The sequence below is a fragment of the Xenopus laevis genome, chromosome 4L (genome assembly GCF_017654675.1).
Source record: "Xenopus laevis strain J_2021 chromosome 4L, Xenopus_laevis_v10.1, whole genome shotgun sequence".
Taxonomy (NCBI): Eukaryota; Metazoa; Chordata; class Amphibia; order Anura; family Pipidae; genus Xenopus; species Xenopus laevis.
The window spans coordinates 28,047,259-28,063,271 of NC_054377.1; the positions used below are offsets into that span (position 1 = coordinate 28,047,259).

The 16,013-nt window shown below is 42.7% G+C and overlaps 1 protein-coding gene across 2 annotated transcripts; it reads right to left on the minus strand.

Annotated features, from left to right (window-relative positions):
- Window positions 1-14: 14 nt before the first annotated feature.
- Window positions 15-5,358, minus strand: b3gat3.L (beta-1,3-glucuronyltransferase 3 L homeolog). Of its 2 annotated transcripts, none has more exons than XM_018256553.2 (6): window positions 5,292-5,310; window positions 4,581-4,685; window positions 3,936-4,083; window positions 2,312-2,642; window positions 1,547-1,837; window positions 15-735 (listed from the first exon to the last, which is right to left on the minus strand). In XM_018256553.2, exons 2-6 carry the CDS (start codon window positions 4,660-4,662, stop codon window positions 637-639), a joined length of 951 nt encoding a protein of 316 aa, XP_018112042.1. In that variant the 5' UTR covers window positions 4,663-4,685; window positions 5,292-5,310; the 3' UTR covers window positions 15-636.
- Window positions 5,359-16,013: the final 10,655 nt, after the last annotated feature.

Genomic DNA, 16,013 nt, shown 5'->3' on the forward strand with positions numbered 1-16,013 from the left:
GTCTGACACATGGCTTCAAGGCTAAAAAGATTTATTTAATAATTCCAGAAGTCTTACTTTGTAATAAATAGCTAATCGTCACATTACCGTAATTGCAAAGAATTATTCTCATGGTTTTCCAAAAGGATCATGGTCTGATAATGCCTCATACAGAGCCACTATTTACAACAGTTGGCACCACCCTGTGCCAAAGTTACAGTCTTGCATCTATGTTCCCGTTTTTAACAAGGGCCACGGAACTTACATTTCTGTACATTTCATTCAGGCCTTTGCATTCATTGCACATGTTCAGTTAGATTTGACCTTTATAATAAAATTGCATTTATAGAACTTACACTGCTTTATCTCCATGTTAGGTTCACATCTGAAGGATAGCACACTGCTCAGCAGAAACAAACTGATCAACAGTCTATGTATTGACTTCCTTCTCAAGGTTAACCTGTACATATGAATGTGATCAGTTAACCTATGGTGAAGGTTTCTCATCATCTTATTAAGATGCCTGTACTTTAACTGGATCAAAAGCATGAGATCAGTGTAGCAAACTGTTGTCATTAGGGTCAAATCTGAAACCGAGGATCAGGTCTTAACAGTTAGCTCATACCTGTACATTAGGGTCTGACCTCTGCATTGAAATCACACCTGTACATTAAGATCTGAACCCCTCCCTTGTTTCTCCAAAACTTCTTCTTGTTTGAGCTTTGGCTTCTCAGTGCGTGTGTGCCACACCCAGACCTGTGAATTAGGAAGCAGAATGTCAGACACACGATAAGATTTGGAATAAGAATTTGTTATTGTTTTAGTGCTTATATGTTTACTAGTTCTATAGACACAGACATTAAAGGTATGTACCTATTAAAGTACATAATCAGTATCACCTAATACATAACCACTTGATTCGTTTTTAGTGGCTCCACTGCTCTCTGCCTGTGTATTTTTTCAGACTGAGAGAAGCGAATCTGTTCTGTGCCCTATCTGCATTTATTTGAATAAGATCAGTTTGCGTGCAGTTCAAGTAGCAGAGGTCGGCCCAGAAACGTGAGACAGGCATTTTCTGGCCGACCTCCCTTCCGCTACGTGTGAGTGCATGCAAGCAGAAGCTGTTCAGATAAATGGAGGTGAACACTTCTCTCAGCCTAAAAAAAATATGCAAGCTGAGACCAGTGGAGCGAACACTCCGTCTGCCCTTGGCTTTAGAACTGTGTGTGTGGGTTTCAAATCAGTCTTTAAATGGCCAGCACTACAGATATATTCCCCCATTGTGTAAGAGGACTAAGAATTATCCATCTCAACGAACAGCACAAATTACTTGTCATACACTGGCACATCTATTTGCCTAACATACCCTAGGAGTATGTTTCACTGAGAATTTCTTCTCTGCATATTTGCAATTATTATTATGAGAAGGAGCGGTTTTGTTTGTCTCCATAGGGGAGACTGATACTGCTAAGCAGATCTAACCAGGCAGTAAATCCAGTTTTATTATTACACATCGCCCTTCCAGTAAACATTCTTTCATTTCAGTCTGTGCAAAGTATAAATGTACCTTTGTGCAGTTATCTGCTCGCGGCTCTAGCTCCCCCACAGATACCAGCTGACCCAGTAAACTGCTTTCCAGGAATCCTCTTTCTGCATTGGGGTCAAATCGAGCTCCAGGATGCGACAAAAGCAGCGATAGGGAAACTGCAAAACCAGCCATGTCAATGGGAAATGGCCTGTGGGGTTTCCAGGCTGTATGAAAACCAACCACTCGTCCTTTCTCCACAAGGGGACCTTCATACCGCAACCCCCCAACCAGTCCAACGAGCCAGACTGAGACCTTTTGTGTGTAACGCATCTATAACAAATAATAATTGCAATACTAGTTAAAAGTAACACTGACACATTACATTTATCATTCCCAGAATTTGGAGACATATGGTCTGTCCATAGAATTTTTCAGGTGCTGCACCTGTAAGGCACCAAATAATCCATGGCAGTGAGCATAAAGTTGGCCACGTGACAAGTTTCAGTTTGCCAAGTAAAGCTCATACGACTGGTCCAGTAGGATTACAGCCAGTTTGCTTTGATTGGAAAAAATGTATATGCCCGTTCTGTCTCTGCGCAAAACAGATTGGTATAAGCCTAAAGTCTTTTAGCTGTGAAATATTCCCCTTAACAGGAGCAAGAAAGTTTAAAATAATTGGTGCCAGCTGCTTCAGTTGAGCTCTAATATAAAGGTTCATGCATTTTACTAAACTAGACAACTTCTGACACGGATATGTATATGCCAAAAAAATGGTCACAAAACCAGGTATTGAAATCTCCTCACCTCCTGAAAAATACGGATGCTATAAGTATTGTCGTCATCAGCAAAGTATACAACCCCAGAATCCTTCGGTGATCTGTTCAGCTGAAGCCACCTTAAAGCTTCATTGCGCTGCTCCACACCTCGAGGCTTAAGCCAGTTAGGATCACTATCCTTAAGCTTCATTACGGGAGGTGTCTGCACATTCAGGTGAGTGTAATGCAAACCACTCTGGGCAAGTAAATCTGCCACTGCCTTTGACCGCTCTGCAGAGTCCTCAACTAGAATCCAGTGTAGAGAAGGAACCAAAAGCAGAGTCTGAGAGAGGCGAGTAAGCTCTGCTAGTTGATGAGGACTGAAAACAAAAGATAATGTAATTAGTAATGGTGCAGAAAGAGGATTTTTTTTTTAATTCATAAGGAATTGGCATTGGAGAGATAGAAGACAATCAATAACATTAATAAGTGAAACCAATGAGAAATACACATGTTTATAGTGGACTTGATAAATAAATAATCACACATAAGCTGTAGCATGTTTTTCTTACAGCATTCATGTGAAACATGCAGCATCAACAGTAGCCTCCAAGTACCAGATTGTGCATGGCTGCAGGTAGCGCTGTGAATAGCACACAATTTAGTGACCATTTTAGCATTTTGTACATGTTTCCTAAATGCTGAAGCCTAAAGTGGGACATATACTAACAAACTCCACAGTTATCCAACCAACTGGCCTACAGGCTGAATGGTCTGATATTATCCAACTTGGCCATCCACAGCAAAGGCTTTATAGCATTATTCTGTCTGTGATCCAAACAAAAAGATTTGATAGAAAGTTAAGAATTACCTATAACTTCCGCCGATACCCCACTTGCAGAGGAAGATTTTCAGTTTGCAAAAGGCAAATGCTGGAGGCAGTTTAGTTAAAATTAGTCAATATGTCAGACCAAATCTCAGCATGTATGGCTACCTTAACTTATATGAGTTCCCATGACCCAGATGAAATGCATGTGCATTGTGGCCATGTTTCTTATTTCAATTTATTACATTTCCATTTGTATGTAGCTCATCTAAATGGACAGGGGTAATGCCTGAAAATGTAGATTTTAAATATAGCTTGGGCTGGTAACCAGTTGATCACAACATGAACATTAGTTTGTTCTTCATATTAAAGTTATTCAGATATACAAAGCAATGATCTGAGAAATGTGTGTGATTGATTTAAGGCAGCAATAAATGCCTTTGTTCAAGAAAAGTAAGATAAAAAGGGCTTCTATTAAAATGTGTTCTGTCTATTTTTTTTATTAATTAAAACAGTTCTATATTTTCTCTAAATTCTTTTATTATGAATTGTTGATAGCAGAATTAATTGAGAGAACCACCCCTGTTAAATATGCTTCTTACAAAACAACCCCTGTTAAGAAATTTATTGAGGAGAGGATTGTAAAAGACATGTTAAAAAAAAAAAGTTAGAACAAGCAGGAAAGTATAAGTAACAAAGAAAATAAGTTTAGAAATACGCATATTAAAAGTCAAGGAAAGAAGCTTAAACAAAGCAAAAAAGTATTGAATAACGCAAGGAGGGAGACAGTATACTGAAAAACGACTACTAAGAAAACAAACGTAGCAATCTGAAGACTTCTGCTAACCGTGCATAGGTTGGAGTCACCACATATATGACAGGCAGTTGGTCATCTTCTGAAAGGTCCCTGGGTCCCTTTGGAACAAAAGAATGCCGAGATCTCCCATGGGCATTGCTGCCTGAGCGCAAATGTTGTGAACAGTCACATGGTTGCCCTGCAAACAATGAATGAGTTAGTTGTCTCAAAGCACACGGGTTATTCCAATTTTAAACGTTTAACAAAATCCCATTAAGTTACAGTGCCCAGAAATTCAGGCTTTGGGTACAGCCAGCGAAACAGCTTTGTGGACTGCAGTGTGTGGGGACACTTACAAGTGTGAGCTTAACATACTGTTCATATCATCTAAATTACATACAGTAGAACCACTGTTTTATGTTTTTTTCAGGGGACCAGAAAAAAATGGTGTACAATCCAAGAAAATGTAAAGTCAGGGAAATGCTTTATATATTGATATGACCACGAAAACAGTGTTAAATGAGGGGAAACGTAAAATCAGGGTATGTAAAATTGATGTTTCACTGGGTCTTCATATTCATCAAATCATTTTACTTCTGCACAGGCTACGTCAGACTTCTCTTTACTCCCATCAACTTCCCACCAGCACATGAGTTACACTAAACGCATTGTTACCAGAGTTTTGCCACCTCTTACCGATTTGCAGGAGAGCATACATGAGACCAACGCTGGAAACAACAAAGTAAACAAGGAAAATATTCCGGAGTTTCAACCGCATGATACATGAGGGACGCGAATCACCTGCCGAAGAGAAAGGGGAATAAGAATGCTGATTCAACACAATAAGTTTCCAACCATTGCAAATAATATATCGTTGCTAGTGAGCCGAGGAGAAGTCAGGAGACAAGACATAGTGAATGAAGTCACAAAAGAGTTTAGAAAACACTAGTGGGGGTCATTTATCAACACTGGGCATATTTGCCCATGGGCAATAACCCATGGCAACCAGATTGCTGCATTCATTGTTCCACTTGCAGCTGGCTTTAAAACGCTAATCCCTGATTGGTTGCTATGGGTAACTGCCCACAGGCAAATTTGCCCTGTGTTGATAAATGAGCTCCACTATGATCTTTAGTGAAAGCTATACATAAAACTGTTTTATTTGACAGAAACAATGAAAACATGTCAACAATGGTAGATTTAGCCTTATGCATTGTGTGACAAATTTGATTGGCTGTAAATAACTCCAGGGCCACCATTGTGGGCAGACATCCATGGCCTGGTGGGTACTGGGTCTTAAAGGTGTGCTGTCCTTAGTTTATCTGCTCTCTGAGCTGCGGACTTCAGGAGTGAGTTCGGTTGTTATGTGCACCTGTACGTCTTTCCCCCACACAACACACATATTACCCAACAGATCCGCTTCCCCTAACGGTACCAGCTCGCCACTTACAGCTCCTGTAAAAATATTAACTGCAGGCTCCCAGTCTCCAGTCTGGCAGAGAATCCCATCACCACAAGTCTCATCTCGCGAGACTGACTACACGTCAGCGCAGTGACGCGCCACGTAGCCTTGTGGAAGTGACGAACTCTGTAACTGAGCGCTACACAGTCACAAGCACTAGCGCCTATTACACGGCCGTAAAGTTAGTTTCCTGTGCTTGAAACACCACTGTTAGAAAACATGGTTTCCAGCCATAACCTCCACCCCATTGGCTGCCATTTTACTTAGACGTAATTTCTATTTACTGCTCATTGTTCCAAGTTTCCAACTTGTGCCAGGGAACTAAATAAAGGCAATTCACTTTCATTCGCAAAACTGTAATAACACATTATATAAACCTGGACCTAAAACCCCCAGAAATGTAATCAAACCTTCCATAACCTGCTAAATGTTGGAAAATATATGTGGTATTTAGGGGGTGTGGCCATAAAATGGGCGCTAACCGCGCCAAATTTTTTTTTCCCTCTCTACTTGTAAAATGTTGGGAGGTATGCGATTTCTGCCTCCCAGGGGCACTCGGCTAATGAGGCAGGCTGCGGCGCTCGCCTCAGCCGGCAGTGCCAGATACATTTCCAGGGGCAGCAAAAAGCCTCTCCTGTACTTTTAAGAGCCGAATTTCCGGTTTTGAAACCGGAAATTCGGCTTTACTAGTGCGAGAGGGCGCAGTTGCGCACTCCGCACTAGTGTTCCTGCCTCGGATGCCTCCCCACCCGATGGGTAAACCGGCGAGGGGGTGCGGCATTTTGAGGAGCCGCCTCAGACGGCTTCTTCACCAGAATCGCCGCTGCTGCCTCCATAATACACGTGTTGAGATTGTTAGTCTGACATAATGAGTCTGACACAAAGTGCAGCTGCCAAGTATTCTAGGCTCTCAAGGGGGAGCTATGTAAATGTTGTAAAATCCTTTATGCATATATAATATTTTAATCACAGGTAATGATTTATGAGGCGACTTCGCCAAAGAAGCTTCGGATGCGCCGAATCTAAGGTAATGAGAATGTCAGACATTGTCGCTGCATGCACACGACTGATGCGAACGCTAAATGTTGCGTCTTCATCCGACAGTCGTGCTTTTGCAGGTAAAATTGCTCATGTAGTTCTACCCTAAGGGCAGGACTAGACAAAGTGTTTGGAGCTGACACAACGCAATGCGACTAAACGCATGCAACGTGTCGGATGTTCTAATGAAAACGGAAGTGAAGGAGAAATCACAGGTAACAACTACATTGATCCGACTGTCGGATGAAAACGCAGTCGGATCAATGTTTATTCGCTTTGCGAAGTGTCGGCTCCAATCGCTTTGTCTAGTCTTGCCCTTAGTCTACTAAAAAATAATTGTAACATGAATTAAACCCAATAGGTTTTGGCACTAATAAGGATTCATTATATCTTAGTTGTGATCAAGTGCAAGGTACTGTTTTATTATTATAGGCATGGGATCCGTTATCTGGAAACCAGTTATTCAGAAAGCTCCGAATTACAGGAAGGCCATCTGCCATTTTAATTAAAAAATTAAATTTTTTTAAAATAATTAGCTTTTTCCCTGTAATAAGAAGACAGTACCTTGTATTTGATCCAAGCTAAAAGATAATTAATCCTTAATGGAGGCAAACAGTTCTATCGGGTTTAATTAAAGGGGTTGTTGACTTTTAGGATAACTTTTAGTATGATGTAGAAGAGAGTGATATTCTGAGACAATTTGCAATTGCTTTTAATTTTTTATGTGTTTTTTGCGTTATTTAGCTTTTTTATTCAGCAGCTCTCCAGTTTGCAATGGCAGCAATCTGTTTGCTAGGGTCCAAATTACCTTAACCACCATGCATCAATCTGAATAAAACACTGAAAAACAGGAGAGGTCCTGAATAGAAAGACAAGTAATAAAAAGAAGCAGTAACAATATATTTGCAGCCTCAGGGTAGGACTTCATGATGCGAGAGGAGCCGACACGTCGCTATGCGACAAAACGCATGTGACGTGTTGGATGTTCTAAAGAAACAGGAAGTGAAGGAGAAATGTGCTGTTTCCTGTTCCTTCCACATGGCAGTGGGCACACTATGGGTTAATCCCCCCTGCCTCGTGATTGGACAGGTTTTCCTCTATAAAAACTTACTTCCGCCCCCTGGCCGCCATCTTTTTTCCTCCTGTCGCTCCCCCCTGATGTCCAGCAGACTGCCTCTCTCCTGCTGAAGCTCCTGAGCCGAGGTTTGTTTTATCCTTGTGTGAGCTCTTGGAGAAGCCGACGGGCTTATGGCCAAATTGTGCCCCCGGTGCGGTCAGACGCAATGCCGTGCAAACGGCGCATGCGCAATAAGACACCGTTGCTTCCACAGCCAACATGGCGACGGACGCCAGCGTGTTTCGCGGGCGAGCGAACGCATGGACGCGGGCGCATCTACGCGGACGCACGCTGACGCACACTCGATATTGACGCCAGGGCGCGAAAACGAGCGGAAATGACGCACGGAAGCAGATTGGCGCGAAAAAATTTAAATTCTGGGCGCCATCTCCCCCTCAAGCTGCCAGACTGGTAAGACAACTGTTTGCCTGAAGTGCCTTTGTGCGGTCAGAGGGTACAACTGTAAGTACACCTCTGTTTTTTACGTTAAGCCCACATGAATGAGCAGGACACCCTGGTACATATGTTCCTCTCCTTCCAGGGTCAGAATTAGGATTATTCTCAATGAGTTCCAGACGCTCTCATTCGGGCTCAAGGGGGTGAGTTATTACGAGAGGCGAAGATTGGATGTCTTTTCACATGGGAATATACATTGCTTAACTTAAACAGTGCTAATTGTATTCTTCTCTTGACAGGAGCTCTCCTGGAAGTCAGAGAAGAAAATCCAATAGGAGACAATGTGCTTCCTGCAACGATCCAGCTTTGCCAGACAGCAATTCCTGTGCCAAATGCATACAGAATCCGGAAGGGAATCCGGCTCAATTCAATGAGTTCATGTCTTGGATGAAGGAGTCATTTAACAAATCCATGGCTGATATGGTTACACAAGTGACGGATAACTTGCTTAAAAATATCAGCCCCCATCTCAGCGGTTTAGACCAACCAACACCTATTGCTATTGAAGCTCCAGAAGGTGCAGCATTCATCGGCGGAGGACATCTGCAAGGCAGCAGTCTGGAAGGCCGAAGTGTCGAACTAAGGAGGGATAGCCCAGAATCAGATGGAGAGCTATCAACCACCAGTTCCACCATAGAGGATTCAGCTTTCAACACAGATCTATTAGAGCCCTTAATCAAAGCTTTAAGGAAAACCTTGGATTTGGAAGATAAATCACAATCTCCAACCAAAAAAGACAAAATGTTCAAATCCATAGCAAAGAAAAACCATTTGTTTCCTATCCATGAATTTATTAAGAAGACAGTAGACTCTGAATGGGAAAATCCAGATAGAAAATTCACTGTTTCAAGAAGATTCAGAAAGATGTTCCCCTTTCCATCAGACCAATCCAAAGCCTGGGAATTCGCTCCCAAAGTGGACGCAGCGATCACTCGCGTGGCCAGAAGAACCACACTTCCAGTGGACGAAGGTGTCTCACTTCGAGACCCCATGGAAAGGAGGCAAGATGCTTCACTCAAAAGAGCTTACGTAGCAGGAGGAGCTACTTGCAAAGCTGCCGTGGCCATTACCTCTGTCACCAGAGCCAACAATATCTGGCTACAGGAACTGGAAGAAGCTATTAAAAAAGGCGAAGACAGGAGCAAACTGGCCCACATGCTACAAGATATCAAGGTGGCGAACGATTTTGTAGCCGAAGCATCCATGGATGTGGTCAAACTGGCAGGGAAATCCATGAGTCTGTCAGTAACCGCGAGGAGAGGTCTTTGGTTAAGACACTGGAACGCGGACCCGCAATCCAAGCACAACCTTTGCTCCCTACCTTTTAGGGGTAACTTACTGTTCGGACCAGAATTGGATCAAATTATATCCAAAATGTCCGCAGGGAAATCACCCTTTCTCCCTCAGGATAGACGAGATGGGAGACAGGTCAGAGGCAGATTCATCTCTAGACCCAATTTCAAAGATGCCAAACAATACAAACCAGGCAAACCTTTTTCCAGACAGTGGAAACCTAAAGACCAGTCCTTTCCTGGGAAGAGTGTCCAAAAACAGGAAAAAAGGGCATGAAGGTCTTGGAGCCCCTCAGTCCATTGTAGGAGGCAGACTCTCTCTTTTCAAGACGGAGTGGGCTCGGGAAATAAAAGACACTTGGGTAACAGACATAGTATCAGACGGATACAACTTGGAATTCAAAAGCTTCCCACCTACCAATTTTATGTCTTCAGACAGACGTATGTCCCCAGAAGGAAGGAAAGTACTAACCTTCATCATACGAGAACTACTAGAAAAAAAGATAATATCTGTAGTTCCCAGGGACCAAAGGCACCAAGGTCTGTACTCCCACTTGTTTCTCCGGAGAAAAGCAAACGGAGAATTCAGAGTAATTCTGAACCTACAATTGCTCAACCGCAATCTTCATATTCCCTCCTTCAGAATGGAGACCCTAAAGTCAATATCCCATTGCATAGAACAAGGGGACTGGCTAGTAAAGCTGGACCTGAAAGACGCTTACTTGCACATCCCAGTAACAAAGCGCCACAGGAAATACCTGAGGTTCAACATACTAAACCGACACTTTCAATACCGTGCCCTACCTTTTGGACTCGCGACGGCCCCAAGAATATTCACCAAGATCCTGGCACCAGTGATAGCCAATCTGAGACTAGCAGGAATACAAATTTTCGCCTACCTCGACGATCTCCTAATCATATGCCCCAACAGGGATCTTCTGAGGGCCCACCTTCTTACAACCTCTGCATATCTTCAGAGCCTGGGCTGGTTGATCAACTGGGAAAAGAGCCACACTCAACCTACTCAAGAATTAGAATTTCTGGGAGTCCTGATAAACACTCGGACTCTATCCTTAAGCCTCCCAACAAGGAAGATTCCAGAGATCAGAGAAGCGGTCCTAGCCCTCACTCGATTCCCCATGACAACAGCACGAATATGCCAACAAATCTTGGGGAAACTAGGATCCACATCAGAATGCGTCAAGTGGGCCAGAATGCACACCAGAGCACTCCAGAGGGAGTTTCTCTCGAATTGGGACCACGACTATATGAACCCCAATCAACTCATCAGTTTAAGCCCAGCTACCATGGCATCTCTCAACTGGTGGCTACAGGAAGTGAATCTCCTACAACCCATTTGTCTTCTTCCAAAAAATTGGATAACCATCACAACGGATGCCAGCAAGACAGGATGGGGGGCACACCTAGAGAATCACAGGGTATTGGGGAACTGGAACAAGGAAGAGAAACGCAAATCGTCCAACTGGAAGGAATTGAAAGCCATCTTCCTAAGTCTCCTCAAATTCCAACACCTAGTCCAAGGGAAAGCTGTACGGATCAGGTCAGACAACATGACGGCGGTGACTTACGTCAACAAACAAGGTGGAACAAAATCACGAGAGCTATTAACCTTGACCACTCATATGTACTCATGGGTGGAACTCCACCTGACAGACCTAAAAGCAGTACATGTCCCAGGCTGTCAGAACTCTCTAGCAGACAAATTGAGCCGCTCACATGCGATTCCGGGAGAATGGGAACTAAACCAAAAAGCATTCCTCCTCATCCAATCAAAATGGGGTCCTTTTGCCCTAGACCTAATGGCAACGAGCAGAAACACGAAACTGGCAACCTTTGTGTCTTGGGGCCTGGACAAAGGGGCAGCATTCAAAGATGCATTTTCAATAACATGGAACTTCCACAGACCATACCTCTTCCCTCCATTTCCCCTGATTCCCCGGATCTTAGACAGGATCAAAGAGGATCGAACGGAGGTGGTGTTAGTAGCCCCACTCTGGCCAAGGAGACCATGGTTTCCTCTCCTCCTACGACTAGCAGTCGAACAACCTCTCACCCTTCCGGTCCTCCCGGATCTCCTCAGCCAGGGGGTAATTTTCCATCCTCATCCCGAGAGTCTACACTTGACGGCATGGCTCTTGAAAGGAGGAACCTGAGATCATCTGGGTTATCTGCTAACTCCATTTCCACACTTTTAGCAGCAAGGAAATCTTCCACCATCCAAAAGTATTTCACGGTATGGGAGAAATTTCTGGACTGGGGAAAATCTAATGACTTGAATCACCAAAACCTATCAGAAATCAAGCTTATAGAGTTCCTTCAGCAAGGGGTTGATAGAGGCCTCAGCAATTCCACTCTTAAAGGCCAGGTTTCGGCTATATCTCATTTCTCCGAAACTCCTTGGGCTCAACATGCCCTGGTGAAAAGATTTTTCCAAGGGTTAAGAAGACTCAGACCTAGAGTCCGCTCAATCGTTCCCCCTTGGGACCTCAACTTAGTCCTAAACTCCTTAACTAAGGAACCTTTCGAACCTTTGGACACAGTACCCCTCAAGTTTCTGACACTCAAGATGTGCTTCCTTCTAGCGATTACTTCAGCAAGGCGAGTGTGCGAGCTGCAAGCCCTGTCAATACAAGAAGGCAAACTTTCTTTCTTACAAGACAGAGTTATCTTAAAAACAGCAGACGAGTTTCGCCCTAAAAGACTCTCCGACTTTCATACATCCCAAGATATCATACTGCCATCCTTCTTCCAAGATCCGAAGTCGGATGAGGAAATACGTCTACACACTCTGGATGTCATTAGATGTCTGTCTATCTATTTAGATAGAGTCAAGACCGTCAGGAAGACCGAATCCCTCCTGGTGATCCCCTCTGGGAACAAAGCAGGAACTCAGCCTTCCAAGTCGACAATAGCCAATTGGATCAAGCAATGCATACATCTGGCTTATAACTCTCAACAAGACAGTGTACCCTCTAATGTAAAAGCGCACTCCACGAGGGCATTGGCTGCGTCCTGGGCATTCCATTCCAGGGCTTCGGCGGAAGACATCTGCAAGGCGGCAGTCTGGTCCTCCCTTCATACGTTTGCTAAACACTATCATTTCGATGTTTTCATGAAAAAATGCTCGGCTTTCGGTTCAGCCGTTCTGCAGTCTGCTCTACTTGATAATTAAAATTTCCCTCCCAGCAATTGTGTTGATCTTTTGTACATCCCATAGTGTGCCCACTGCCATGTGGAAGGAACAGGAAACGAGAAAATCAATTCATACTTACTAGGGATGCACCGAATCCACTATTTTGGATTCGGCCGAACCCCCGAATCCTTTGTGAAAGATTCGGCCGAATACCGAACCGAACCCTAATTTGCATATGCAAATTAGGGGTGGGAAGGGGAAAAAAATTGACTTCCTTGTTTTGTGAAGAAAAGTCACGTGATTTCCCTCCCTATCCCTAATTTGCATATGCAAATTAGGATTCGGATTCGGTTCGGCCGGGCAGAAGGATTCGGCCGAATCCGAATCCTGCTGAAAAAGGCCGAATCTTGGCCGAATCCCGAACCGAATCCTGGATTCGGTGCATCCCTAATACTTACCGAGATTTTCTTTTCCTGGACTGTAACATGGCAGTGGGCACAGCTTCCCACCCTGTTTGGGGGAGACTCCAGTACGTCAAAGATGGCAGCCAGGGGGCGGAAGTAAGTTTTTATAGAGGAAAACCTGTCCAATCACGAGGCAGGGGGGATTAACCCATAGTGTGCCCACTGCCATGTTACAGTCCAGGAAAAGAAAATCTCGGTAAGTATGAATTGATTTTCTCGTGTGTAGTTCTTGCCTGCGATTTCTCCTTCACTTCCTGTTTCTTTAGAACATCCAACACATCGCATGCGTTTTGTTGCATAGCGACGTGTCTGCTCCTCTCGCATTGTGAAGTCCTACCCTTACAGGGCATTTGTTTTTAGATCGGGTCAGCGACCCCCGTTTGAAAGCTGAAGAGTCAGAAGGCAAATAATTAAAAAAACTATAAAAAAAACTGGCCATTCTATAACATACTAAAAGTTCACTTAAAGGTGAACCACCCCAATTTTTAAAAGATTTATTAGTAGACTTAAAGGAGATCCAAATTATGGAAAGATCCCTGTAGTGTAGTGGGTATTTTCTAATTTAATTTTATGATTTACAACATATATTTCTGATCTGAGACTTATTTAGCTTTAGTCAGTGAAGTCAATTCAGCACATTTAAGAGAGCTATAGTAACAATAAGAAGTAAGGTGTCCTTGTTCTACATATATTGCTGGGTAAACATGCCATAGTAAACACAGGTATGGTTACCCAGCAGATATCTTTAAGAATAAATAGACAGCAGACAGACAAAACTTTTTTTGTCTGTCCGTTATATTTTTTTTATAAGATTGAGTAACAAACTGAGTCTTGCTGATCTTTTAAGACAATAAACTAACAATGTTGCCTAGGTCAGCATTTGGGGTTAAAGATCTCTGTAGCTGCTTAGTATAAAGGACACTTTTTACTTTTGATCGGGAGCTTCGCCTCGGACCCATGAGTGGGTGCAAGGATTTGGATCATCGCTTGATTATCGGGAACCTGAGGGTGATGAACCAAAGGTTGTGGGGCTCCCCGATTGTGCATCTGGCTATTCTTGTAATTACCATATGAAGTTAAGTAAATGTTTTTAAATTCTACCTTTACTTGTGTGTGTGTAAGTAATTGCTCACAAGCAGTATATCAAAAGGTTTAATCATAGATTCTGTATATTTGTATTCATATTTTTATTAATATTAATTAATACAAGTATTATTATTGATAAAGGTTCACTCCTTTATTACAATCCCTTATCCAAAAACCCCCAGGTCCCGAGCATTCTGGATAAAAGGTTCAATACCTGTACAGGTAAAAAGGAAATTACATTTAAAAATTGTAATTGTTTAATTAACATGGAGTCTATGGGAGATAGTCTTCCTGTAATTCTGAGCTTTCTGAATAATGGGTTTCCAGATAACTTGTACTATTATTAGGACCTAATATGAGATTGAAATGACAACCGATTAGCTACATACATCTTTTCAGATAAACCAACTCCAGATCTGCCTTAATCCTGGTTTACCCTGATAAGACTGAAACCCTACCCACCAGTCTGCCTCACTGTCATTTACATCTGACAGCACATACTGCTATTTGGCCACAGTTGGGAAGTGTCTCCCTTCTTCTGGCTCTAGTATATGTCCAATTCACCTATGTGAACTATATTACAAAAAGTCTGATTTTGAAATATTTGCCTTCTTCTACCAATTAAAATATCTCATTGTTGGGGGGTATATAATGAGGCAAGGTAGTGTTTTCCTGGTTGCACATACACATAACAGTGACATTGTGAAAGGAAGAACTGGCACTTTGCTATTAGGGAACATTTATTAAGTAAGATTACATATTTATCATCAGCACTGCGCTTTCCTTTTACCTGGATCATGATTTCATCGCACCAGATGATCGTAGCTCTTTCCCCCCCCGAATGTTCTCCTCTTTCTACTTGTCTTGCCCTCATGCTACACTTTGTATAAGATGTGATCAATAAATGCTGTATATTCCCCCATTCCAGCACCTGCCTGCCCACATCATCTGCTATCAAGGATCAGAAAATGGCAATGTGATTTGAGGAGTATCATTTATACCCTTTATTTTCGCTTTAGGAATTTATACCTTTTCCTCTGATTTTTGCATTAGGTTGGGTCTCAGCAGAGGCTTGCACATGCACAACATACCAATTCGATACAATATTAACTCCTTGAAACTGAAGCATAAAAGGACAAGGAAAGATGGATTTACTGAGGTAGAATTCTGCACAGAACCAATCTTTGAAACCCGCACTTTTACCAGATTGGACCCTCTACTAGACATGCAACTGCCTCATACAAAACCCGATCAGTGACCCACAGACCGCCTTTAAATAGGAAGTGGCTGCTGTTGCAAAGGAAATGTGACATAACAAGAAGGCTTAAATAATGTGTAAAGGAGTAAAACTTTCTATAGATAAGACCAACAGCACACTCTACAAACCCATCTGAATCCAAAAGTCTTACCCACAACCTGCAGGTTACCTGCTTTTTTTTTTTTTTTTTTTTTTTGGAGGTAGCCTACCCCCTGCAGGACTCTACACCAAGACAGCAATAGGTTAGTAACCCGCGACCTTCTCCACTAAACCAAATTTATCTTAATTCTCAGGCACCTCTAGCATGTGTCAGTCTCTTGCACTTGTGCCCCCAGGGTTCGTAAATTACCCATTTTGTGTATTTCTGCACTGTGAATATTATTTATTTTTTTAGTTTAAACATATTCACACTAGGGATGCACCAAATCCACTATTTTGGATTCGGCTGAACCCCAGAATCCTTCGTGAAAGATTCGGCCGAATACCAAACTGAATCAGAATTTGCATTTGCAGGTGGGAAGGGGAAAACAGTTTTTACTTCCTTGTTTTGTGATAAAAAGTCACGCGATTTCCCTCCCTGCCTCTAATTTGCATATGCAAATTAAGGTTTGGTTCAGCCTGGCAGAACAATTCGGACGAATCCGAATCCTGCTGAAAAAGGCCGAATTCTGGATTCGGTGCATCCCTAATTCACATTGCAGTTTCTCCTTTTTTGTTACATGGGATCAGTTGTTCTGGTAGCACAAGGAGACAAGAAACTTTGTATTACACAATACAGTCAGTACAAGAAGAACAAAAATAT